Genomic DNA, 27606 nt, shown 5'->3' on the forward strand with positions numbered 1-27606 from the left:
TGCATACACCTCTTGTGGCATCGTACGCACTGGACAGGCCACGCACAAGCAATTGCAGTAACACTTTGCCTTTAGATCGCATCAACCTATTCAACGACTTTACTGTTGCTGATTTTGCCTGCTTCTTGAGCTATGCTGAACAAACTTGCTCGAAGCAAGAACTCACTGATATACAGGGTCTTGCTCTGCCACGAGAAAGTGGCGCAAGCCCCACCACAACTTTCTTGCATGCAGTTTTTCTAATGTTGCGCCACCCCATCCTACAAGACCAATACAGCTTTTAAGCGAAGCTTTATAGGCTCACTTCTGCCAGGTTGGTGTACGCGGAAAATTATCATAATCTGCATTCACTCGAACGTCGTTGTCTTCTTCCACAGCTGGCTCTGTTGCCGCTCATCATTCCAGTGTAGAATTTCACTTCTCTTCTCTCGTCGTAATTATGAGGCAGCGTTTACGGAAGTATGAGCCATTGCTTAAGGGGGTATGAGTGATTCATTGTCTTACATGATGGACAGATTGAATTTTGAGGCAATTAATTTCGAAGAATTGCAAGCGGCGATGGCGGGCGAATGATGCTAACCACGCCGCCTAGCAAACTCGATACATCGAACGCAAGCGAAAACAGTGACGAGCAGAGAATAGTACAACGCAACAGAAGGAAACATTGCACGATAAGGAAGGAAAAGTATGAGGAAAGGAAAGGACAAGTAGAACGAAAGGGATGAAAAAGTAGTAGAAAAGGGAAGGAAATGTATTAGGCCCGGTACACACACGACAAGCTTCGCTTACTCTCATTTTCTCGACAGGGGAGTGGCTAGTGATTTTTAAAATGCGAAGCATCTCTTGGCGAACATTTGCAACTTTGACAGTAACTATCTATCTATCTATCTAGCCGCCTAGGACTTTGTACTCTCATGGTCGTTTCGTTAACTTAGTGTGTACCAAAATTGGCGTAATATGACACGAGTATATGACGAACATAAGTGATATGTCATGACGTGAATTTCATGACATGCGTGTCATGTAGGTCAGGAAACAGCCGCCTACGTCTTGGTGTTATCATGGTCGTTTCGTTAACTTGGTAGGTACCAAAATCGGTATAGTATGACAGGAGTGTATGACGAATATAAGTGATAGATCATGACATAAATGTCATGACATGCGTGTCATGTAGGTCATGACAATGACCCAGCAAAAGAAACCTCTGAAATCGGTTCGGACGTGGGTACTAAGTGATGGAAACACTACATGATGCTGGTAGAAGCCACAGTCATGATAATGACTCAGCAAAAATGACAATGACTTAGCGAAAAAAGATTAACACTCAAAAACCACTGCAATGGGTTCGGACGGGGACATTAAGCGAAGTAACCACTGAACGATGGTGGTAGAAATCATAGTCATTAGCATATTCAGGTAAAAATGACAATGACTCAGCGAAAAAAGATTAACACCCAAAAGCCAGTGAAATGGTTTCTGACGTAGGTACTAAGTGAAGGAAATACTAAAGCATGATGGTAGAAGTCATAGTCACGAGCATGACTTAGCAGAAATGACAATGAATCAGCGAAAAAAGTATAGCACTCAAAAACCTCTGAAATGGATTCGGACATGGGCACTAAGGGAAGGAAACACTAAAGGATGATAGTAGAACTCAGTCATAAGCCTGACTCAGCAAAAATCACAATGACTCAGCGAAACAATATTTACACTCAAAAACCACTGGAATGGGTTCGGATGGGGTACTAGGTAAAAAAAAAGGCTAAGGTTGTTGGTCGAAGTCATAGTAATGACCGTGACTAGGCTAAATGACAATGACTCAGCGAAAAAACAATAACACTCAGAAACCACTGAAATGGGTTCGGACGTTGATAGTAAGTGAAGGAAACACTAAAGGATGGTGGTAGAAGTCATAGTCACGAGTATGACTAAGACTTTCGCCCTAAGGTCTGTTAGGTGTAGCTAAAGAGACTCATGAGGACTCATGAAATGATGTCATGACATGCGTGTCATGCAGGTCATGAAAGAGCCGCCTAAGTCTTGGTGCTCTCATGGTCGTCTCGTCAACTTGGTAGGCTCCCCGCACATTGCTTCACAAAACATCGATTCCCACAGGGCGTGGGATAAACATAATTTACTTTTGTGTAAAACATGGTGAAGCATTCGTAAAATCGTAGAACGAGCGCAAATTTGCAAAATTTGTGAGAACATCGGCAGAGTTGGCAGGTATAATTATTAGTCCACGGCTGCTTGGATAGACTAGCTGGTGATTTCCCTTAACAGGTGAATAACGCAAACGCAGGCCAGAACATTAATCCAGACTAAGACAAGCACCTTTAACAGCGAATCTGTTTAAGCCAGCCGTAATTTGTGGGGCGTAGCAAGACACTACCAAGAAAGAAATGAAAATTTCTCGCCGAGGTGGGATTCGAATCCGCGTGCCGCCGGTCCCAAAGCGAGTGTCGTAACCACCAGGCTATAGAGCCACTTTTTTTTCTTTAATGCATGGAAAACAAAACTGAAGGTATATTGCAGTGCGGACATAGCTGCCTCAGGCAAACACACATGTGTCAAACAAGTGCATCCAGTCAGGCGGAGGTTCCTGCGCAGCGTACACACTCCTTACATAAGCTGCACTTTCATGAAAGAATGATCTTGTAGATCGCGGGCTTTCGGCATGGTGATCACACATTCTAGCTCTCCATAGGCTATACAAACGCAGTACTATGAACATGTCATAGGGAGGACCGCTAGTAATCTTAAACGGTGTGAACCTAATTGCGGATGGAGTGATGTCAATGTCCAAGGCTATAGAGCCACGCTTGCAGAACGAGCATTTGTGTGAACAATATGATTGCGTTCGAGCGTCGTCGTCTTGGTACACAGCTGGCTCGTTCGTACGCTCGTGTGCTGCGAGGTGAAGAGGTTTTGCACGCTATGAGAGCGAGAGAGAGACGCATTCACGGAGGGTGTCTCCTGGAACGCGGTGTCGGCATTGGAACGCGGTGTCAGTGTGGCAAGCTGCACTATGCAACGTGCAGTGACGCGCGAAAAGAAGTTATCATCATGAGTAATAAGATGAAAAGTTCTCGCGCACTTCGATAAAATGTTAGGCTACGATCGCCCAGCTTCGCTATTTCATGCGTTGCGCGGCCAAGTGCAAGGTTCTTTTTTATTGCGATAGCAATTATATGGACACTCAAAAGCAGATTTCTGCCGTCGGCGTCGCCGTCGCCGTGAGGTTCCGTATGACGTCATTTGGAGAAGAAATCGTCGCCGCGCGCCGAACGCTGTATGTGCGAGTGAAAGGGCGCGAGAGGCGCGTCTTTCACGGGGAGTGAACGCACGGCGGAGAACAAACGCGCGTTCTGCGCCGTGCTCGCTTAAGGGCTGCAGAAGTAGGCGTCTCTGTTCTCCTTCACAATCACCATGTATGTAGAGCAAACGCGCCTTCTTCCAACGAGCGAGAGGCCGTGGGGGAGGGGGAGGGAAGGGAGGCGACGTTTAGCTGCGGCACGCAGTGCCTATTTATATCAGAGGCTCCGGCAACAGTCACCAACGCCGCACGCATTTTGAGCGAACGCGGGCAAAACGCCGATGGCGTCGACAACAGTTCTGCGTGTTGTTGCTACCAAAGCCGCTCACCTTACTTCGTATGACATTGCTGTGTTGCTATCGCATTCATTGCTTCGCCCTTAGGGCGAAACTGTGACATTTTTTTTCGGCACTATAAAAGAGCGCGCGTAGCTGCGAACCCTCCTTGCGCACCCTTTACGTACGTAAGCCCTGTTCGAGAGCTCACATGGCCAGCCATGGAAATGCGCAAGAACGCGTCAGTGGGCTGTGCAAGAGCGCATAGTGTGAAGTGTTAGAAGTGCTGGCAAAATGTTGTTTTTTTTTCATTTTCATCTCTTGTTCTCTTCCTCTCACATGGATAAGCAAACTCATATGTTATACTTCCCTGCCTTTCCTTCCCTCAGTTTCTATTTCTTGTAAGTGAACGACTAGGTTCGCAATCTACTGACGAGTTGCAGTCGACGTACTGTTATACTAACCAAGTAACGTAGGATTTCGGGCCAATCCAAGCTTGTTCTCAGCTGGCTCCTCGATTCGCAGGTGGCGCGCTGGGCACGCAAGGAGTGGCAGGGCCGCGCCTACTTCTCCTTCATGGGTCACCCACATTCTCTTAAGATCATCAACCTTCGCCACGAAGACAAGGGCACCTACGTTTGCTCGGTGACCTTCCGTGACGGGACCACCAGGAACGCCACCGTCTACCTGCAGGTCATCGGTGAGCCTGGAGACCCCACGCACTTAACAGTTTGTTTCGTAACGTTGTGCTCGTTTCGCCCCTTGTACTATTTATTGACGCTGTCCATCCGGCCTTCACTGTAGATGTTTGAATCAGTGTAAGACGAAAGGCTATGTCGGTGTCACTTTTTTGTGTATCAGTTTTTTGCGTTCGACAGAACTGACCGCTTTATTAGTTCCGGAATCATTGTCGAGGAGAGTGTGAACAAAACAAAGCAACAACACGAAAGCTAACTATCATGCAGTGTACTGAATTGCTAGTTGGTTTATTGCTTATTAAAATGTATTCTTGGGTTTTGATATAATAGGACACAATAGAGCTTAGTTGTTCAAGGATTTCTTCGTTTCGGGGATTTATGCAGTACTTCAAGAAAGAAAAGTGGCAGCCAGGTGCAATAGCTATCAATCATTATGGCCTTCAAGAAAGATACATCTGGCGGTTGTGGCTGTGGTAGCATGCACCTATTTCTTTAGTGAAGACCGCGAGCTCACATGAAATTAAGGAGACCCGTAGTATGACTGACGGGAGGGGGGGGGGGTGAATTGCCACAGTGTGTTTGGTGGCAACTTTATGGAATCTGGAAGATACGTAATCAGCTACCAAGTCCGTCTACTGAGCAAACATACAAACAAAGAGAAGGTTCCTCAAAGGCGGAAACATTAGCACAACAGTGTGAGTAAAATCATCGGTAATTTACTATTCTTGCTAACAAGCTCGTGCAGGACCATTCAATCTGTGGCGTGTTTTACACGGCATGTACAAAGTATAACTGTAGCTCGCTTTCCTTCGGTCGACAAAATATGTGCAGCCGAGCTGCATGAAGCTCTCGTGCTATCTACAATCAGCTGGAAGATGTGCGGCGCCTGACATGTTCCCTGAATGTTAGCCTGTCATGAAGCCATTCACTTGTTGTACGGACATGAACACGCTTTCAGCTGTGTTGTAAGCAGTACGCACTAGAGGCGACGTTACTCTCTTAAGTGGCGCTATGTCCCAGATAAGCTTTCGACGGCAACACTTTCTAAAAATCGCGCAGAACTGAGATACTCTGCATAGCACTGAGGGAGCAATGTGAAAGCCAGAGGCACCTCCATACTTTTTTGACTGGCCTTGTGTATAATTAAGGTGGCCGTCAAATCGTTTTGCTATTGTACGCTTAGACAACTATCAAGTATTTAGTTATTTGCTTGATTGAGTCCATCGTACCAAATCTGCACTGGGGCTGTGCGAAATGTTGTAGTGAAAGGCTCCGGAGTAATGGTAACAACCTGTTTTAGAACGTGCGTTTATAATTTTCTATACGAGGATTTTCGCACTCGGCTCCACCAGAATGCTGCCACCCTAGTGGGGAATCATCTCCGAGCTATCGGGCTTAGCAGCTCAATTACATTATACAGCCGTGCTTAGGAGAAGACAAAAAAGCTGCTGTGAAATGGCAAATAGGAAGCGCTTTGGCCGCCGCTATATATATAAGATAGCCTGGCTTTCCCAATTTGAACAATGACAAAAAAATAAGGTGCATTCGTTCATACCCGCAGGTGCCTCAACTAACGTTCCGCCTTGCAATGCCAGTTTGAGCAGCCTCCAGTGGCGACAACTAAATAACAACTGACACCTGACAATTTTTCGAGCAAGACCAGTAGATGCAGTCTCATTCGGGACGAGGTATGCGCTGGTGAAAAAAATCTCACGAAAGCTTGTGGAAGTAGCCTTTTACACTGATGCACAGTAAGCAGGAAAAGTTGCGATTGGCACCTTGCCTCTCAGCAATCTGTGTCACAAAGTTGACCGCGGTGCTTTCGCGGTGTATGCATCCTGCTCTAGGGAATAGCTTGGGGACTTTTGTATGAGTACACTGCCAAATTACTTTATAACCACATGGTTGAAGGAAATAGGCAAGGTAATGTTATTTATCATTTTAACATGATTTTCTTTTTCTTAACCCTACTTATTCAAGCGTATGTACTCGCGCACCCACTGCGGTGTGCTTCAGCTAATTACTGAGCACGAGTGAATAAATGGTGCATCGGTGCCCATGGTGGTGCAAATTCAGGCAACAGCGGCCGCAATCGTATGCGATTATAATTGTAACGTTTGTGTAGCATGCTTTTTGCGCAATACATTACCTCAAATGTTCAAATTTATTCCAGACATCTGCAGTACCCTGTCTCTTGTAGCTGTTGTGTTTTCTTGAGTCTATCAACTCCGTAACTCAACAACTCGCTGCGTTCTTAAGTATTTGAATCTTGCTTGTTAATACGACGGTTATGTTCTAGGGGCATCGCAACAGACGTGTTAATTTTTAAAACTATAATAACTGTATTTCAGAATAGCTCGGACGTGTTGCTGGCTGCCCTTCTTCCCTGACATGATATAAACATGCTCAATACTATGGTCATAACAGAAACAAGAGTGAGAAAGGAATACAGGGACATCATTTTTAAAGGTGTCCTAAACTACACTGCTGAAAACGCCCCACGGTATTTTGGTTGCTCACTCGAGATCGCTGTTCTATATCTTCCATCATGCATCTTGAGTAAGGCGTGTTTTGCTGCACTTCGTAACGCACGGTACAAAATTTAAAGCCCCAGCGAGAAATGAGGACACATCTTAGACAAAATTTATAAGTATTTTTGTCAATCATTGCTACGCGGTTTGGGGTGGAGGCCCAACTTTGGCTTCTGCTCTGTTGTTGGCAGGATCGGAAGCAGTGTCACAGCATGTATTGCAGGAACCGCTTAATTGGTTTGCCGTTACATGCGCGTCAAGACTCCTGCATTTTTATTAACTGAGAGGTTAGAATTTTTCCATCTAGCACATGGATGGCCAAACCACTTACCTAATGATGACATATTTCTTCCGTATTGTCCTGCCTTGTTTGATTACTTTTGATTCTTTATCTGCTTCCTTTTAAGAATATTATATGTTTCTTCTATGACGCTATAATGTATGCCTCGCTGATCTCGCAAACAAAAACAAAGGAAACAATTTCAAAAGTCATCGTTGTACCTGCCGCGTTGTCTGTCCTAGTCTGTCATTTGAGCTCTTAATTTGCAACTTTTAAATTAATTACTACTCCCCCGTTTTATAATGTGCCCTCGTCTATGTCGTGCCGCGCTTCCCCAGTTTTCTCGCCATTTAGTTTTATTTGCGATGTTCCTTTGCTGGCTTTGTCATAATGCTGCCTTCTTAATAAATCTGTGTAATTAGGACACGTGGCATTTGAAGATCTACGTATCTAAAGTGCACACACATGGAATATTAGAGGAGCCTATTACACTTGTGATGTTCCTATGGTATTGTGTAGAGCAGGAGGCGACATTACGACAAATAGGTCCCACACTAGTGCTCAGGGCTTATTATTGGCTTAAAAAAATTCACAGCATATCCGCGATGAGTGGGCGAAGCTCCGGAGGGAATCATCGGATCTTCCGCTTAGGGGACGCTAGCACAAACGCGTTAGAAACGTGCAGTACTCTCTAGTAAGGGGAGCGGCCACAGCGTCTTACGCAGCCATTTACACATGCCGGAACTATGCCGACGCCATCACATGACTGCTGAGAGAGTATGTATTCATAAACGCTCCTCGACTTGAACTTGACTTGCCACTGCTTTGGGCAGCGCGTTCGAAACGCGTTGAAGGTAAGGCGGAGAGGCCACAGCGTCTTACACCAGCTTCTTACACGGGCCGTAACGCGCTAGCACACGCGTTAGAAACGCACTGAATAGCTGAAAATTGTATCTAGAACTGCCTAATGCTGGTGATCTTGATTGTTAGAGGGAACCCCACTTCCATGTAGCTTGTCTATGCTTCACGCCTGACAGGCTCTGCTGTTTGCTTTGGATGAAAGTCTGAAACTTTCCAGTAAATACATATAGCTAAAAAATTTGACATTTCTGTAAATTGTGCTTGTGTCGTTTCTTGGAAATGTGGAGGGGCCCATGGATTGTCCCGCATTACTCATCCATTTGATAGTCATGAAAGTGAAAACTAGTTAAGTGGTCTGGAAAATAATTGCAATTCCGTTGCTGGGATTTAGATTTACAATTTCCGATTGCTCGCTGGCGCAAGCACTTAGGTTTATAAGCAAAAATACACGTATTTTCATGACCACTTCTTGATATGCGTAGACAGTACTTGACAGATTGTAGAACTACGGGGTATACCACCCCATAGGGTGTTTCACCTAATTTGGGCCAAACTATAAGACGTAAATGCTACATAGTTGAACAAAACCAAGGTAATGTTGTTTGGCGTTGCTTGGAGATACTCAGATTAATTTTTGCATTCCGTGTATTCAAGTAATTATTCTAAATAAATAATTAACTTCGCAATTAATATAATTGGATGAAAAGTGTCATTGAGAAAATTGTAGAGCAGCATGAGAAACTCCCGATACAGCGTTCTGTTGCTCAATGCGTGCTGCATAATGTGTTTTTCGGAGCGTGAAAGATGCCCGCGAATACACGCTAAGGGCCTCGAGTGGCCAGTCGTGCTGCAATTTTGTGTGTATTCGTGGGCTTCTTTCAAGCTCGGAAGAGCACTTTTATGTAGTACGTACTTACAAAATGAAAGCTGTATCGGGAGTTTTTCATGTTGGTCTATAATTTTTCATTGGCACTTTTAATTTATTTATACTAATTCAGAAGTTGATTATTGAAAATTATAAGACAAATAATATAATTTGGCGGAATGCCAAAATAATCAAAGTATCTCCAAGTGCCGGCAAATAACATTACATTGGCCATGTCCAGCTACCTAGCATTTGCATGTTTTTAAAGTCTGGCTGAAGTTAAGTAAAATACCATGCAAGGGAAGATCCACAAGTTTTACGACAGTGGCATTATGAGAGAAATTTGTGGACAACAAACAGCGGACTCATCATATCCATGCAAGCTCAAGACACGTCTTATTATCATTAGAGAAAAGAGCACACGTACTCCAGACGCCGAGCCAGAAACGCTCTAATTTTCTACTGACATAATAAATATCTCTCGCTGAGTGAAATAGAAAGCGCCCGAGTTGTCTCACCTAATAAAAGATATTTGTTGCAGAAAGTACTGAGCGACTATCAGGAAAATACTTGAAAAATAGCGCGGACCAGCTATAAAGGACGCGCGGGAAATGGAAACAGAACGAAACCGAAGCTAATAAAGAGCAGCTCGCGTGGGGTTGCAAGCAGGGAATCCAATTAACGAGGGAGCAGCTCTTAACACCCTCTTTCCGACCACCGATTCCTTCTGAACGACTCACTTCACGCATCACCGAGAGAGTGCGCTGGCGTCGAGTGGTAATCGTGTCGGCTTGTTTTCCGCCTCATTCCAGCGTCGCGCACTGTCGACTCGGACGACGGCTTTGGATTCTATTTATTCTCGCTTGCTATGGCGCCCTTTTGTTCCGCCTTGTATGATTTTTTTTTTTACTGCGTAAGCCCTTTTGCCCGCCGTCGTTTATTTTTCGTCGCTCACTATCTGCATGCAGTGCCTCCTGAGCCACCTGTGATCATGGACACCCAAGGCAATGCTCTCTCGGGAAAAATCGGCCCTTTCAACGAGAGCAGTCGACTGAGCCTAATCTGCGAGGTCCGAGGCGGTAAGAGTTGGGTTTCTGATTTCTGACCGAGATAAGACAACGTGAGTAGGTTGAATTAGGTCTTCGAAGAAGTTGCACGACAGCGGAATTCAGAGGTTAACTCATAGCAGCAATAATGGTTATCGCATAAGACAGCGATCGGTTTCTTCTGGCGCGCTTGTGCAGCCTTTCAACCTTCATCAGTACCGAATGAGCGCCGACTGGCGAGCATGTCAGCGCCTTATGACGGCGCGGAGCGACAGTATCATTCGAGAATAAGCCCACGAGGCCAATGTTCAAGCGGAGTGCACGTGCCGTATTCTAGGCTCTTTTAACACGCACGACACAGCCCTTTCCTTGCGTAAGGTGCTGACATGCCAGCCGGACGACGCTGGCGTGGTACTGTTTAAGAATTAGGAGTCTGTACGTACGTCTTATCTAAGTACACAGTAAGATGTGCCTTCGATGTGAAATTTCGTACGTTAGACTGGATTATGAATAGGCAATTAAAAAAAACTAGATAGATTGCCCAGCAGCGTCATAAACCAAAATCCCCCCCCCCTTAGCTGGCTTTTTACATAACTTTATTCTATGTCTAAAGCAGGACCCGCGCAAATATATTTTTTGTACAAGGTACAATTGTAGGTGGCCTAACTATATCTAATGCTACTTTGCATGTTTTTAAACATCTGCTCCTTTCCATTTTTACATTACTTACTTTTTAACCAGTCCAATAATTCAATTGGTCCATTGTTCAATAAATAGTCGCACTAACCGTTTCAGGCCCTTCCAGGGTAAGTAGATAAAAACCAGTACATTGAGGCAGTAGTAACTGTGTGTAACTGGGAGAAAAATTACGCAGAAAGCGCACTTGAGCGGCATCTGTGCCGCAATCTCCTAGTAAATTCAGATCAGGGTTCCAAACAGGGTGAGCGAAGGCAGAAGAGAAACATTAATTCAGAGAACAGGAGAAACGTTCGCTTCTTCTTTGCCGCTGTGGTGAAGCAGTTCGGAAAGTAAAAGAGCGAAAAACACCTCCGTGTACTGAAGACGATGAGCAGCACAACGTCTAATTCTTGCGAAGGCATGTCGATTTCGAAAACAGCAGGAGCGCTGGAATTACTTTCTGCTGTATAAATCGGGATGGGGTCGTGGTGCCGGCATGTTTGACTGTAAATACATTCCAGGTCGTAGCTGATTAATGTTGAGGTTCGTTACGAAAAGGTTCTCAAAAGAAGGTCGGGGCTCTGTTGATGATGCCTCATTGCAATGAGGACGCTACGTCACGACGCCGTCGAGATTGTTCGTCCCTCGGGGCCATGACGGACGCTTGTAATAGTGGTTGACCACTATTACAAGCGTTGTGCTACTGGGCACGAAGACGTGGGTGCGATTCCGGCGGCTGCGGCCACACTTCGTTGGGGGGGGGGCTGATTACAAAAACGCTCCTGTGCTTTGCCTTAGATGCACGTTAAGCAATTTCAGGTGGAAAAAATTGATCCGCAGCCCAACTCTACGGCATGGATCACGGCTTACTGCAAGGTTTCGAGACGTTAAACTCCTGTGTTTAATGTTAAATATAAGGGTTAATAGATGCTCCCTTAAGCGCCATGTATTGTTTTCCGCGGGTCACCCTGGTAGTTTTGATAATTGCCGGGGCGTTGACAGGCGGATTGGTCAGTGTCCCAAGAGACTACGAATGTGGGACATGTGGGAGGAGCATGCGCCGTAACATCATGATTCCCTTGTCGCAAAGCGAGATGTGGTCGTGGTTCTCTACAACGTGCGTCTATTTATTGTGTTGCTTGTCGGCTTGCGCGTTGTATGAGCGCCTAGGCAGGGGTAATGAATCATTACTCTTGAAGAGCGATTAGGAATAAAAGACACCTCTAATGGTCGCGCTCGGGCAACGCTACAAAGCTCGTGTGAAGCAGCTGTTACTCTCAGGTACATGAGGAGGCATGCTTCGATATAGATTATGAAGCCTGATTATCACATCAAGATCTCGCTTCCATCTTAAGGTTTGTCGCGAAGACGGAACACAGGAAAATGCTACTCGCGAAGGCTGCTTTATTGACGAAATTCTCTCATTTGATATCAAATATAAAGCAACTTATTGTTTGCACTGTAGCGGCCGTAAATATGGGAGCCAACATGTTGTACTGGTTAACCATACATCAATTGCCATTTTTTCTCACCAAAGTTGAATGCTGGGGTAGTTGGTTGTGAATTACCAATGTAGAAACATGTAGCGTTTAACATTAAAAAGAAAACCACATAGAAGTACGGGAGGAGCTAGCCCTGGTCGAGAGCCGAGCTGCGGAGTGGAAATTCTGGAGTTGGAATGATTCCGAAATGATTCCACATCTTCAAACACCCGGAAAAGAATTGGAATCGAATGATGGCACCACTCGGGCAGATGGAATGGGAATGGAGTTAGAATGGAATGCGCTCTTAATTTTGGAGAGCTAAATGTTGACTTTACGTGATTCTACAAAACAGGTGAATTTGCCAATTGGTCTACACTAGACTTGGTTGATTTATGACATTGCTCAATTATTACTCATTACTGGCTCTTTTATTATCTACCTATGGGAGAATAACTTTGCCGTGGTAATCACAAATAACACGGTATTCTACACATGCTACATTTCTGAAAACCCGCAAGCACTTCTGTGGTACTAGATTGAATTGCATTTAGAGACAGCAACTACTAGTTACATTTTTCAGAGGTGACGAGGTGACACCATTGGGCTTCTGGAAGTGAAACGAGCGTCCTTTACCATTGCGCGTCTGATTCCTCATAATTCATATAAAATGTTCTTGAAAACAATATAGAAGTTTCTTGTCTCTTTGTCACTGACCATGCTTGTTGAGATGGTTTATTTATGTTTTGATTCGCGCTGCAGTTTGATGCATTTCTTTGTCTAGTCCTATGGTGCGTGCCATGTTCTTCTATAGTCATATTGTATATGTGTTGGTGAAGCAAAGTTTCTAAGATACGGCTGCTGTATTGTCCAGACATGCGCTCTACGCTCCTAGTGTTCGCGCTATGCTTCTTTAAGGGCTAGTGCTACATTTGGCACCACACATAGGCTCAGATATTTCTGCCGAACCGGAAATTGAGACAATGCCCTTCTAAAAAATTGTAGGCATTGCAAATATTACAGACAGCCACGTGTTTCAGAGATAACTGTCCACGAAGCTTGTTCGTTCTTTTGTGAAATAAATAGTTCGTAACATTCTTATGACGTGGTTAAGATTTAAAAAAAATATGTTATTACCTACTACGCACGCAAGCGCAAGTACTGAACAATTGTAGAGAAATCATTGCATTTACTGGAACAGGAGCAACGGGCTGCATCAGTTCAGTTACACCAGGAGCGGGAATTGTCCAACTCTCATCAATCCAAGGAGTTAAAAGGAATGAAATTAGGGAAATTGCCACTCTCAAGAGTGGAGTGGGAATTGAATGAATGTCCCTACTCCGTCACATCGGTCGCGAGCTAGTAACTGCTGCTTTCGTTGGAATAAACGCCAGGAAGAAGTGTGCTGTTTCTCTTGTCCGAGAGCGCTGTCTATCCCCTATTACAGAGCAAGCTCTTCTAATAAGAAGGTATTCGCCTTTACAAGTGCATCAGACAAAAAGAAATTAAAGCAGAAACCATTCATGATTAGTATCATAATCACGCGAAGATTTTCTCAAAGGTATTAACGACGCAAATGTGCGGGCAAACTTCAAGACAAGCGTTCAAGAATAGCATGATGCCTACTATGTATAATGGAGTAGCCCAAATGTAAATTGTGGAAATGCCGAATGACTGCAGCAGCACGAAGCTAGAGAGTTGTTTGAGTAGAGAATAGTGGCTAAGTCCGGATAAGTGAGAGGAGGGATGAAAACCGAGTCTTTCTACATCACTATCGGGAGACACGACCATCACAAGCGAATACCACTCGCACTTCTTCCTTTACTGCTCTAAAGTGATTGCTCGATCTCACCTGCAAATATTCACTCCAACAAACGCCACATGAAAATGTCTGAGGTTTACTGCGCATTATAGTTCGCCAACCGGCGCGTAACTGCTTTGCGTGATGGGCGAAACTTTATTTTTGGTTGTCCATGTCTGACGCGCTGAGGAGCTTCAGTATCTTTCTCGGATTTTCTGTTCCCCTAAGCATAACCAGCACGCATAAAGAAAGCAGAAAGCTGCGTCAATTTGAGATGGTCTTCGGAAGGTAGTTTCTTTGTCGGACAACGGATATATACTTTATTACTCGTAGCGGCTAGTTTAACGCCCAACGTGTGCAACGCGAGCGATAATTTCCTTCCCCCCTCCGCCTTTATTCGCCTAAATGAACAACGTCCGTCTCCAAGGCTGCAGTCGAATATTTATAGCCTCGACGGAAATAGAGCCGCCGATATGGTCGTCACGAATTCCGAATGCTTCCGTTCTTTCCACACAAGCCAATACAGCATTAATAGCCAGAAACAAAGCTTACGTGCTCACTTCGATGCATGAGCGTTTCGCCACGTTACCAGACAGTGGCGAAAGCGCAAGCCATCGTTCGTCGCGCCAGCCTTGTCGGGACCCAGAGAGACGAATCGTTCAAGCCTTTCGCAAGAACGAAAACGTACAGCATGTAGTTTGCACCGACTCCGCGCGTGCGGTCGTTGCAATATTATACGCGACCCAGTCCGTTGTGTCCACTCCCTTCTTACCTTCCCCATTCACTGCCTTACGCAGGCGAAGCGCCGGGAAACTTCTCTCGCCACTGTGCACACCCGCACGAACACACACACGCACAAGCTCGAGCGCGCCAGCCAGTCTGGCGCGCCAAAGTAGAATGCATGCTTCGGCAGCCAGTCCGCTCTCATCGGTGACGGATTGCGCCGTCGCGCCGAAACACGGCCGCGCATAATCAGGCAGCGTGTAATCAATGGCCCCGCGATTATGCCGCAGTGGACACGGGCGCTGTCCTCGCCCATATCGGCCGTGCGTGCCGCCGATGCCGCCGCCGTCGACAGGGAGCACTGTGTGCTGGATACCAGGTGTTCCAAAGCTGGTTTTCAGCCATAGAGCTTCGTACTCACATTAGTAGAGGGAAATCTGGCTCTACAATCATTCACCCACATTGGCAATTATGAGCAGGTCGCGGATTTTTCGCCAGTTTAACTCTGCTTTCCTGATAAAGCAGGTTGTGGCTCCTTTTGTTGTTTAATGCGCGGGAGCACAATGCACGTGTAAAGTGTTGTTAAAGTGGGGAACATATGCGGTAACATACCTGGACGCTATCCCGACTATGTCATCAAATTAGAAGCTATAGCTGGCCTTCTGTTTCTCCGCCGCCTCAGCATACGCTTTCATTTCGGCTTCCTGTAAGTACGCCATTTTCAACCAGTATTGTATATGTTATCAAAGTGAAGGGCATGTGCGTTGTGCCGTTACTGACGCCCATGCCAGTCACTGTTGGCAGATTGCGAGGTGTATGTCCCCATGGTGGGCAGGAAAAACAATCCAAGAACCAAAAATACATATAAATGGGGCCGCCTCTAATCGAATGCATGTTAGGGTTGAGCTTTTACAGTTATAATTCTTGTATTTCACTTTCTAACGTTTACTATTGGCGCCGCTGTAAATGTACTACGTTTTGTCCTCAAGCGCAGAAAAGCAGCTAATACTTAAAAGCGGCCACAACCGGGAGCGCTGTGCATGACCTCTTACGTATTTTGCAGCATTTTTTTTAAAGTTTGATAATGCACACACTGCAAAGTTCGTGCCCTTTTGTTCAATATTTTTTTATTTATTATGAAATAAATTATAATATAACTTGTTTAGCAATATTTTTGTAATAACGCAGCCATATTTATGCGTGTTGTGTAGGATGATATCAGCTGTAGGCCTTTAAGCAGGTAAAGGAGTTACTGTATATGTCAGAGTAGCGCCACTGTTTGCCACGCGCCACTCGCGCCGGCTCTATTAATTCTAAGGGATGGATGGATGGATGGATAGATAGATGCTATGAGTGTCCTCTTTGGAATGAGGGAGTGGGTTGCGCCACCAAGGCCTTTTTACAGCGAATCTGTTTAAGGGCTCACTCTTCGATGGTCGCGTCCCGCAAAAGAAAAAAATTACACCATCTTCCCGTAGATGAACCCTGAGTAGTATGCGAAGCAGCCATGGGGTCGACTCAAGCTAGTTTTATCAGCGGTATAAACTTGGACATGCAGCAGCACCAGCAACGCGCAGAACTGTTGTCGACGCCGTCGGCGTTTTGCCCGCGTTCGCACCGAACGCGCGCAGCGTTGGTGACTGTTGCCGGTGCCTCTGGGGCGCCTACCGTCGCTCCTCTAACCTAAGCTGCTTCGCATTATAGCGCGCGGAGCCGCAGGTGTTGCCATTCATTGCGCAACCCGGAGAGGCGAGGAGCGTCGGAGAGGAGGAATGCCGAGAGGAGAGGAGGGGGAGGAGGATGCGCATGCGCAGTAGGGATGTGGACGCCGCACGGCGGATGGAGGGAGCCAGGGAGTGACAGCCCCGACCATAAGCTGCTTCGCATCTAAAAAATGTCGCAGTTTCGCCCGAAAGGCGAAGCATCAATTGCGATAGCAAATTAGTAGAGAGCTATTCGGAGTGGGGATAGTAGTTTGATCGGCTGCATAAACTTGGACACATTTGGACTAACTGAAATAACAAGCGTGGTGCCAGCGCGCACAAGAGAACAAGAATAGTAGGGATGGTCGATTAAATGTTTTAATCGATTAACGATTAATCGTTCGTCGCTTTAGCGTATCATCGATTAATCGATTTCGATGCGGGGTTTTTCGTCGATTAATCGAATAATCATCTTTTTTTTCGGGCGCTTTAAAAAGGCTGAAACACAGTTATCTATTCACGTAAGTACCTATTTTAACGCTTGAAAGGTGGAACCAGGATAAGACATACAAGCGTATAAATTTTGATAAAGAGTAATGTTTAATTTTTTAGAGGTCAACTATAATTGCCACTAGTGACTAGTGAATGAATAAGCAATATACAGAGTGTTCATATTGACACGTGTACTTGTTTATCTTTCCCCGGTGACCGCTTTTCACCGGCTAACAAATGTTAAGGTGGCGGTCCGGCGGCACCAGCCCCCCGTTTCCAGTACTTTTGGAGCAACCGTGGTGGCTCTTCTACTTAGGATATAAGGTTGTCGTATATGCCATAAAAAAGCCTAATTCTTGTAGATTCCAACTATTTATATTATAAAGAAATTGAATAATGTGATTTAGAAATAAATGTTCAAGATCAAGCATGATATACATGGTTTTTGCGAAATGTGTCTCAGTTGTGACCATATTTAGAAGAAACTACCGCATTTACTGCTTTGCGGCTTGCTCTGTAGCTTTAGGACATATTTATCTATTTCCTAGACGCAGCAAAATAATGTTGAATTTTTACGTTTTGGATAATTTTCTTTTGAAGATTGCCAAATATCGCAACTTCTGTTGTAAACATCCCGGCCACTACATGCCCTAGAAAGCTAAATTTTGGACAATTAGAGTTCAAGGAATTTCCATGTAGGACGCTAAATTTCATTCATGTACCTTTATTAGTTTTACACCGCACCTTCGTAGCTTTAGTACCTTCCTGCAAAAATGGGCAAAAGTAGGACCAGAATTCTAAGTATTGCTTAATTTCGGTAGCATTATTAGGAAAGCCAGGGAAGGTACATAAATGAAATTTTGCATCCCAATTGGAAATTGCTTGATCTCTAATGTGTCCAAAATTTAGCTTCCTTGAGCGTGTAGTTGCCGGGCTGTTTACAACAGAAGTTGCAATATTTTGCAAACTTCAAAAGCAAATTGTCCAAAAGTAAAAAATTTAACATTGTTTTGCTGCGTCTAGGAAATAAATATGTCCTAAAGCTACAGAGCAAGCCGCAATGCAGTAAATGCGGTAATTTCTTCTAAATATGGTCACAACTGAGACACAGTTCGCAAAAACCATGCATCTCATGCTTGTTGTTGAACATTTATTTCTAAATCACATTAATCAATTTCTTAATATTATCTATAGTTAGAATATACAAGAATTAAGCATTTTATGGTATATACCACAACTTTATATCCTAAGTAGAAGAGCCACCGCGGTTGCTCCAAAGGTACTCAAAACGGGGGGCTGGTGCTGCCGGACCACCACCTTAAACGTTATCGCTCGGCGCAGGAAGCGCCTGCATGTATCGGAATTTTCTCCAACGTTATCGATGCTTCTATCCGTTGTCAGTTGTCACCGACGCTTATGTAATCTGATTGTATGAGAGACGCCAATTTTCTAGTACCTTCTGGAAGACACGCGGGTACCAGAGATTACTCTGGAACCTTCGATGACTCATGTATAAAAGCCGACGCGCTTCGCCGCTGATCAGATTTCGACGATCGCCGATTGTGTTCGCCGCTATCGTTGTGCTTCGAGTGAAACTTGCTTTTGTGGGCACAGGCTCGCCCAATAAAAAGTCCGTTTCGTCATTCACAGTTTTGCGACTGTTTTCTTCATCGTAACTACTACGTGACAACTACTACGGAATTTTTAAAAATCGCCTGTGGCAGGTAGCATAATTCTTATCGTTGAGCGGTGGACATTAGTAGCACGAGCAATCGAAAGACATATTCAACCAATTAATAAAAATTGACTAATGAACTTCTTTGTTAATTACTCTATGACACATATCGCAATTTACGAATTGTAGCCGGTGAGTTTGCAAGACGCATCTACTTGAAATGAATTTCCAGGATGACACCAGTTTCGAGATACTATTTCTCAAAGTGTGGGACGAAATACATGGACGTTACAGTTACTTTTGTGCTTCAATGCATTTTGGTAAAAAATTAAGTGGAACAACAGTGCATTTTTACGGCGAGTATGATGGCGCATGTCTCCAAACTGGTGTCATTCTGGAAATTCATTGCAAGTGGATATGCCTGACAAGATCACCGGCTACAATTCGTAAATTGTTATATGTGTCGTAAAGTAATTAACTGAGAAGTTAATCAGTGATTTTTTGTTAATTAGTTGAATATGTGTTTCGATTTCTCGCGCGAATTTGCGCCTCATCGAATAACCCAGCTCAATGATAAAGTTATGCTACCTGTCACAGGCGATTTCTAAAAATTCCGTAAAACTTAAAAATGAACACCCTGTATGTTAAAAATGGCGCTTACTGAGGAGGGTGGGCATGGAGGAAGGAATAATTAGAAGAGAACATCGCAGCACGACTGACATCAAGAAGCAATGGCGCAACACATGATCGCCACATCAGAGCGCGCGGTAGGTTTAATGCTGCCGGGTGCAGGGCAGCAGCGCAGCTGAACGGGTGCGCACTGATTTGAAACTGCTGCGAACCAGACATTATCGGCCAATACGTTGTCACTCAGGGTCACGTGTTGACCCTACTGCGAAGTAAAAAGCGAAGGCAATCGCTTGACGGTGAGTTCGCTTGCCTAGACTAGCTGCCTCACGTAATGCTCTCGCCTAGTTTATTTCTTCCTCCACGGGGGCGGCCTCTCTCCGGGCCCCAGGCAGCCTGTGTGACGTGCGCGTAAAGCGGGGAAGCGCTTGGCCAGCTCGACATGACTCGGGAAAACAGTCGACAATCGCTCTCGGTCTTCGCAGCCGCGCGGTCGTTGCTCGTACTCCGCATTCTACAGTACGATTTCAATATTTTCACGCCACTTTAGTCACTGTCTGGAAAACGATTAATCGAACTGCTTTAATCGATTAAACCGAATAAATTTAAGGTACACATCGATGACGATTAATCGTTTTGCGGCGTACTTTTAGTCGATTAATCGATTACTCGTTCATCGATATTACCATCCCTAAAGAATAGATCACACCGAATGACCGAAGACAACGACTGTCAAAACGCTGGCAGCAAGCGCAGCCGCCGCAGTGGGCGAATTGTTCGTGCGGTCAATCGCTTCAACAGAAACTGAGCGGCAAATTCACAGCGCATACAAAGGTCAGAGCCGTGTGGAGATAAGAGACGGTGCGGGCGACCGCCAGCGCCAGGCAAAGTGCAGAGGAGTTGTGCAGAGGAGAAGTTGTTGGCAGAGGAGAAGCTGCCCCCCCTCCCTCCCGGACTGCCTTCCCGATTTCTTGCTTTCGCGTGGGAGATTGAGTGGCCAGTTCCCCTTGCGCCCGGTTGCAAGATAAACATTTGGTGAAGCAGCACAGCGTCGCCCCACCTCCCTCCCTCCCATACCACCACGGCCTTTCGCGCGACGGTCGCGTTTGCTTTCCGCCGCGCGTTCGCTCTCCGTAATAGCGCGAGTCCCCCGCGCGCTTTCACTCACGCATACGGCGCGTGGCGACGGTTTTATCGCCCTTGGAATCTATACGGAACCTCACGGCGACGACGGCTACGGCTGAAATCCGGTTGAAGTGTCCATATAATTGCTATCGCAATAAAACTGGCCATACGCTGTATGTTCGAGTGAAAGCGTGCGAGGGGGAGGGACGCGCGCTTTTACGGGGAGCGAACGCATGGCGGAGAGCAAACACGAATTCCCAGTGGCAGGGGAGCTGTGGGCGAGCAGGGCATCGAGGCACCCTAGACTATGCGTGTGCGTGCCCGCTCTCCCACTGCGGCGCATGCGCGCAGCCCTGCCGGCCTCTGCCGCCTGTGCCGCATCCTCTCTCTGGGCTCTTGCCCGCCTCTCCCCTAACAGTGTCGACAACGGCGTTTAGCCGTTCCATCACGTAGCCAGCGTTTTGACAGCGATTGTGTGCGGTCACACAAACAAAGGCGCGGAGTTGTGCTCGCTAAAGGGCTGCAGAAGATAGCTCCGCTTCCTCTTCACAACCACAATCTCTCTCTCCCTCTCACAAACAACGCGCAGAACTGTTATAAGTCAACGGCAGCGGCGTTTTTGCCTGCGTTCGCACCGAACGCGTACGACGTTGGTGACGTGTTTAGGAAGAACGTGCCAGCATTTGCCGTACACCCTATGGCGGTGTACCGTAGCGATCATAAGACCATGGTCCCTGTAGTCACTAAATGAATAAAAACCACCGGATCATATATATTTCTCATTCTTTAATACTTTAAATAACCAATTAAAACATCACATCCTGATAGTCATAATTGGAAATACATATTTCTCATCATAGTACAGTTTCGCTGGTCTCTTATCTCCACCCCAGTGGAAGGGCTGACAGTCTTATTATTTTGCCCAATGTCCTGCCTATCTTTAATAAAAAAATCTGCGACGAATTTGTATCATCAAGTTTTCTGAACCCCTTTTGTGAACTTTGTTTTTGAACGCCTCCATTGTTTGTCGTGTCCCTGTTTTTCTTCAAGCAAACTTCCAGTCGCCTCCTACTAATCTCTATTGCAAGCATGGTGACTTTCCCCCTGCTCTCGCTGAACCCAAGAGCTTCAAGAAAGCCAGAGGAGCCTAAATCGACCGCTGGGCAGATATCTTCACATTCTAAGAAAAATTCTCCATCGTTTCCCTAGCTTTACGGTAGCAGGCACATGCTTCTTCTTCTTTATTGAACCTTGCTTTATATGTACGCGTTCTAAGGTATCCTGATATCGCTTCGAAAAGTTAAGAGCTTCCTTTTGAATAATTGTCAATTGTTTCTTTCCTGATGTCGTTTTTTTCTTTTTAATTAGTTACTCATAGAAGTTTTATTTTCCATTGCCGCCACCCATGAGATTGTATCAGCCTCTCTGACTTTGCGCTTGACATTATTTATTTTGAGGTTACCTATTATCCTAGTCGCGTACTTGCTTGTGAGCTTCCTATTTCTCTTCCTCCACTGTGAATCAATGTTTTTCCTTTACAAATGTCTCATCACTCTCCCAGCCCATTCACTTTCTTCCATATTCCTCAGTCGTTGTTCGTAATCAATTTTACTATGAGCTTCCCTCACTTCAAAACTAGTCCAGGGCATATAACCTTGCACAGCTTCGTTTGTAGTCTTCCCGTGAGCGCCGAATGCGAGGCGTCCCACTGGCCTTTGGTTGCCATCGAGTCCTGATTGTACCCCTGACCTCAAGCAAACAATCGGATTTCCAAATGTAAGTCCTAGAACCATTACAGATTTCCACATAACCCGGAGCACCTCGTACCTATTGTATCCTCATAGCGCTGTGTTTCATTATGGCCACATTTATCTTCCCCTTTGCTGTTATTGTTTTTTCCCGTTTCCGTATATCTATTACCTTCGTATATCCATGTACCATGGTATTGACATTATTTTACCCGAGCTATTTCATGGCCCTGTATTGACACTGTCTGTTGACTGTTTTCATTGAATACCATAACCCCTGATTCTCTAACGCTAAATTTCAGTCCTAAATTCTCGCCTTCCTGTCCTCATATATTAGCGAGACGTTGCATATCACTTTGCTTATTAGCTAGCGAACATTGTCGTCCGCATTTGGCGGACGATGGCGCTGCTATTCGCCGAGCGCCATCACGTGGTAAAAACTGGCTCCACAGTGTTGCGGAGAAGACAACACTTCGCAGGCGGCGGCAACACGCGGCAGGTGAGGCGAACATTCAGTAGCACAAGCCGACCAAGCGCGACTAATGTCGACACCGTTATTATTATTGCGATAGCAATATATGGACACTTCAACCGGATTTCTGCCGTCGGCGTCGCCGTCGTTGTCGCCGTCGCCGTCGTCGTCGCCGTGAGGTTCCGTATAGATAAAATCTTCGCCGCGCGCCGTATGCCCGAGCGGAAGCGTGCGGGGACGCGCGCTATCACGGAGAGCGAACGCACTCACCTCCCACGCGCAAGCAAGGAAGCAGGAAGCCAGCGCCGGAGGGAGCGGGTGGGGAGGGGGGGAGGGCGCACTACTACTCTGCCAACAACCGCGCGCGTCGCTCGTCCGCACCGTCTCTTATCTCCACACGGCTCTGACCTTTATGCGCCGTGCATTCGCCGCTCAGTTTCCGTTGAAGCGATAGACCGCACGTTCCTTCGCCCGCTGCGGCGTATGCTTGCTGCCAGCGTTTTGACAGTCGTTGTCTGCAGTCATTCGGTGTGATCTATTCTTGTTTGCTTGTGCGCGCTGACACCACGCTTGTTAATTCAGTTATTCCAAATGTGTCTAAGTTTATGCAGCCGATAAAACTACTATCCCTACTCCGAATAGCTCTCTACTGATTTGCTATAGCAATTGAGTGTCATTCAGTGTGATCTATTCGTGTTTGTGCGCGCTCACACCACGCTTGTTCATTCAGTTAGTACTAGTCGGGCGACATTTTCCAACGCACGCTACACATGCAATGCTGCCCGGATCGGCAGTGCAGCGCTACAGGTGTGTCCCTTCGCACGCGCTGCCCACGGGAAGCGCTTCTCATCAACACCACCGTTTCACACGCGTCTTCTCGTGGTCATCGAGCCTCTCTTCATGTCGGTCTACTTACGCCGCAGCACACCTGCTTACTTAATCAGCTCATGTTTACTACAATTCATATTGCTACCAAAGCCGCTCACCTTACTTCGTATGACATTGCTGTGTTGCTATCGCATTCATTGCTTCGCCTTTAGGGCGAAACTGGGACATTTTTCTGGTTGCTTCTTTCCCGACGCCAGTGGCCGAAAGACGTGTGTTCGCAAGTTTTTAAAACGAAAGTGTTTATGCCGGTGTCCACCATCAACTTCCTGTAACGGATGTGACGTCGGCGCGAACTCGTAAAATATGATCAGTCCTGACAGGGATGGCGCCGTCATGTAGGAGCGGTGAAGCGAAGTACTGCATCATGAGTCTAACGAGCGCCGATCGTGAGCGCTTCGGTAGTCTGAGCGCAGCGGAGGTACAGTGGAGGCTTTTGTTTTGTTCGAAGGCGGGGTCCCAACCACATGCGCTACAATGTAGAGCTTAAAGCCGTCCCTTCTGTTCCTAACATTTTTGGCATGTTGTTGCTTAAACATCTGCTGGTGTGGCCCTTGTTGCATGCACCACAGCTCAAGGAAAATCTGTAGAAGACCCCCATGCACATTCCACATATCGGCTACGGTGCTTCACTTCCCACTGGGCATTTTGCTTCTTGATGGGAATGCTTCTCCTTTATAGTGAAGAAAGCTTGTTTGGAGCAGAAAACACTGCAGGTACATCAACTCGCTCCCCGATATTTTTAATCAATGGGCGACTTGATGTTAGTACGAAATCGCCGTGACGTTACAGGTCGTTTGTGTAGTCTACTCGGCGTTGACCGTAGCTTCTCTGGTATCTTTCTTTCTTTTCCTGCAGATGGTCTCAGCTATTGAGTTAAGGAACTCGTCGGACAGCCTGAAACTTTCAGGCCTGTGACCAGTGCTTGAAAGCTGGCATTTAGTGTGTGGGAGCAAGACCGGTATAATGCATTGGAGATGCATGCCTGAACAATGACCCCTTTTACTAGTTTGCTCCTTGTGGATGAGAACGGCAGCATAAAATTTCAGTTGGCAGTCAGCGCTCGCCCTCGCCTTTTCCCTGTCCCTCTGTGCCACTTCGCGCTGCACGCTTTAAGATTATGGAAAACCAACTAGCCCAAACCACTACCCTTCTAACCTACGAAAGCTTAGTAATAAATATGATGTTTTGAAAAGAAATTGGAACGGTTCACAGCCGTTGCTACCATACGCCGCTGTATTTGCTTGTCCCAGGCTGAATTTTTAGTAATGAGTAGATGCTAAGGCAGGTAAGCGTAATATCTAGGCTCGTAAACGTGTGCATTATGGTAACTTGGAATTATGGTTCTAATTGTGCATTATGGTAATTTGGACTCGCCAACCTTGATCGACTTGATCAACTTGCACTCGCAAATAAAAAAAAATGTAAAGAAAGCAAAAAGAAAGTTCACCGACGATTACGATACCCCCAATGCGAAATTTGAGCGCAGCTGTATACCTGTTTTACTTTCGCGATTATATTAATTGGCTGGCGCGGACGATGTATCTCGTGCGGCGCGTTGCAAACGGAGCGAAGCGTGGCGCGACTTCCTCGATAATAGGGATATCGCGAGAGGAAGCGCGTCGGTTGCGCGTGACCGCGATTAACAGCAGCCGGCGCAGACAACCTGCGCTCATGCAGCGCTTTGTTTCCATACGGACGACGCGGGCCACTGTGGCGCCACCTTGTAGCCATTGTCGCCTCAAAGCCCCTCGTGCGCGGCATTACGCCTTTCTCCTCCCGCTTTCGCCATACCCTCCTCCTTTTTCCGCCTCATAGTTCCACTGCACCCTCCTCCTCGCGATATTTTCGCTCTCGCCGCTTTCTTCATCTCCGCTGCGCTCCGCGTTCGCTCTCATCTTTTGCTGTGCTCGCTCGCTCGGTTACGAGGTAGGACGCCAAAGCTCGCCGCAAAAACGGGCGCCATAATAGCTGCGCTCTAAAAGCGCTGCTGGCGTTGGCGCGCGAGCTCGGCTCTCACGCGCACGAGGAGTGGCTTTCCTAAATAATTTTGGAGCCCAAGATTGTAGACCTTGGCGCAGCTCTGGCATATACAGTGATTGTACGTCAGCGTCAATTCGTCCCCTGGTAGTGGACAGTGTAAAAGTAAATCGCAAGCATAACAAAAATGGCGGTGACGTTCCGCTCCTCTGCATTGAACATCAGCTCTGATTTCTCCAGACGGCCCTGACATAGCCATTCTCGTCATCTGATCCGAGCTCGTCTGCTTCAGGCGTTTCTTGACACACCAAATTTTGATGGTTCTGAAGTTTCGTATGGTCGGTCTTCCAGTGAAAGCGGGAATTGTCACCAAAATGAAAACGAACGGCGTGAAACACTCAGCAATACCATAACGCGCATGAATGCCTGAGCCAGCTGAGCTGAGCTGCCGTGAGCCGTCATTGTCTCAAAAAAAAAAAACGGATAGGCTATGAATCTGAGGTGACAAAAGGGGGAAGTGCTTTCTTTACTTTCGCGCAATAAAGGTTGCCTTGTTTTATAATTGTTTCTCTCAAAAAACACAACAGCAAGCACAATATACACATTCTAGTTTATGCAATTGTATAATTATATTTTGCTTAAACAGCCACCCACCGCCAGGGCGGTGCAGCAGAATTCGAGAACAAAACTAGCGGTTTCATTACAGGAATTTCTTCAGGTATTTATAAAGTGACAAAGCGTGAACTGCTCGCTCGGAATGTAAAGGCTTTGAGTTTTTTAGAGTGCAAACCAAGAACGAAGGTTGCATTTGCTCGCTGATTTGAAGCATCATTACAAATGTATGATGCCTCGGTTATTATATAGGGTGTCCAAGATGACGTTAACCGAGCTGTTCAGCGAAAAAAAATATAAAGAACATGGTGCAAGATACGAGCTCAAGACGCACGCAGTTCGGTATATAGTCACAACTCTGACGACGACGACGAAGTGTCTCTTGGCGGAGTGTTGTTTTTATAGATGGTCCGTCTAAAGGATGGGGCTTGTTAATTATGGTATCAAGCAAGTTTTGCCACAGGGCAAATATACCATTCCAGCTAATGTCTCCAGAACGTGAAATTTTAGCGGTAGAAATTACTCTCCCTGGGAGTAGGCCTTTCTCGGTGGCTAATGTATATTTTGCTTCGGGTGTGCAGGATACACGCCCACTAGACTTAGTTCTGCCAAAATGCGGTAAAGAAATTGTATTGGCTGGAGACTTCAACTCGCATCACATATCCTGGGGAGCCAGATCAGACCAGTGTGGCAAGCGTCTGTGGGACTGGGCAACAAGTAATAATTTTCTATGTCAAAATTTGGGATCAGTTACATTTCTTCGCGGACAGTTTAGATCTGTGCAGGATCTTACATTTTCGGGTCCAGGTCTTTCCATATCCTCATGGGAAACACTGGATGCTGGGACAAATAGTGATCATGTTCCAATTAAGTTTGAAGTTATAGGTCCGCAGTCCACCGTGGAGGCTCGAATCCACTTATTTGTGGATTACCATAGATTTATAAAATGTTTGCAGACCACTTTCAAATCAACAATTGAAAATTATGCATTGAACGCTGAGGATATTTGATCAATCTTAGAGACTTCGCGCAAAAGATCAGAATTCCAGTTAAAAGCTAGCAAGAACACTAGTTCTACGAGTTGATGGAATGACGACTGCTCGCGGGATAACAAGTGACGGAAAGCTGCGTGGAAACAACTCATGCAGAAGCAGTCTCCGAGAAACTGGAATAACTATAAATTTAGGGCTGGCAACGTTTAAAAGAATGGTCTCTAAGGCAAAAGATGATTACAATATCCGACATTTTGAATTTCTTTCAAAGTCAAATAATAAGCAGTGCACTGTTTCGGTTTTAAGATCACAAAAAATTATTCCGCGTCCCTTGAACTTGGAGTCAATAGTTTTAACCAAGAGTGACAAAGCAGAATCTCTAGAGGTAATTGCGAGATGTTTGGAGATCCGATTCTCGACCATTCTTCCCTCCTCTCCTCAAGACAGGGCACATTTGAACATATCGAAGAGATTTCTTTGTCAGAATTGTCGGAGGCTGTTTCATGTTTACCAGATGCAGCCCCAGGTCCTGATGGACTCACTACTAAGATGCTTAAACTTCTGTTTGACATCGCTCCTAAAGTTGTGTTGGATACTGTAAATCACTCAATACAATATGCTTGGATCCCTCCTGCGTGGAGAATCGCAAAGGTGATTCCACTGCTTAAAGACCAAAACAAAGGGTATGTACTAGACAATATTCGGCCGATCTCTCTAACATCAAATTTCGTAAAATTAAT

The 27606-nt window shown here is 45.8% G+C and overlaps 1 protein-coding gene across 1 annotated transcript in view; it reads left to right on the forward strand.

Moving 5' to 3' along the window:
• The first annotated feature begins 3812 nt into the window (after positions 1–3812).
• Positions 3813–27606, forward strand: part of LOC119440290 (neural cell adhesion molecule 2) — a 55273-nt gene continuing 31479 nt past the window's right edge. The window contains exons 1-3 of the mRNA XM_049662852.1: positions 3813–3836; positions 4117–4291; positions 9795–9905. Coding sequence (XP_049518809.1) covers positions 3813–3836; positions 4117–4291; positions 9795–9905 — 310 coding nt within the window. The remainder of the gene's footprint in view (positions 3837–4116; positions 4292–9794; positions 9906–27606) is intronic.

The sequence above is a fragment of the Dermacentor silvarum genome, chromosome 2 (assembly GCF_013339745.2).
Source record: "Dermacentor silvarum isolate Dsil-2018 chromosome 2, BIME_Dsil_1.4, whole genome shotgun sequence".
In the NCBI taxonomy this organism is placed as follows: Eukaryota; Metazoa; Arthropoda; class Arachnida; order Ixodida; family Ixodidae; genus Dermacentor; species Dermacentor silvarum.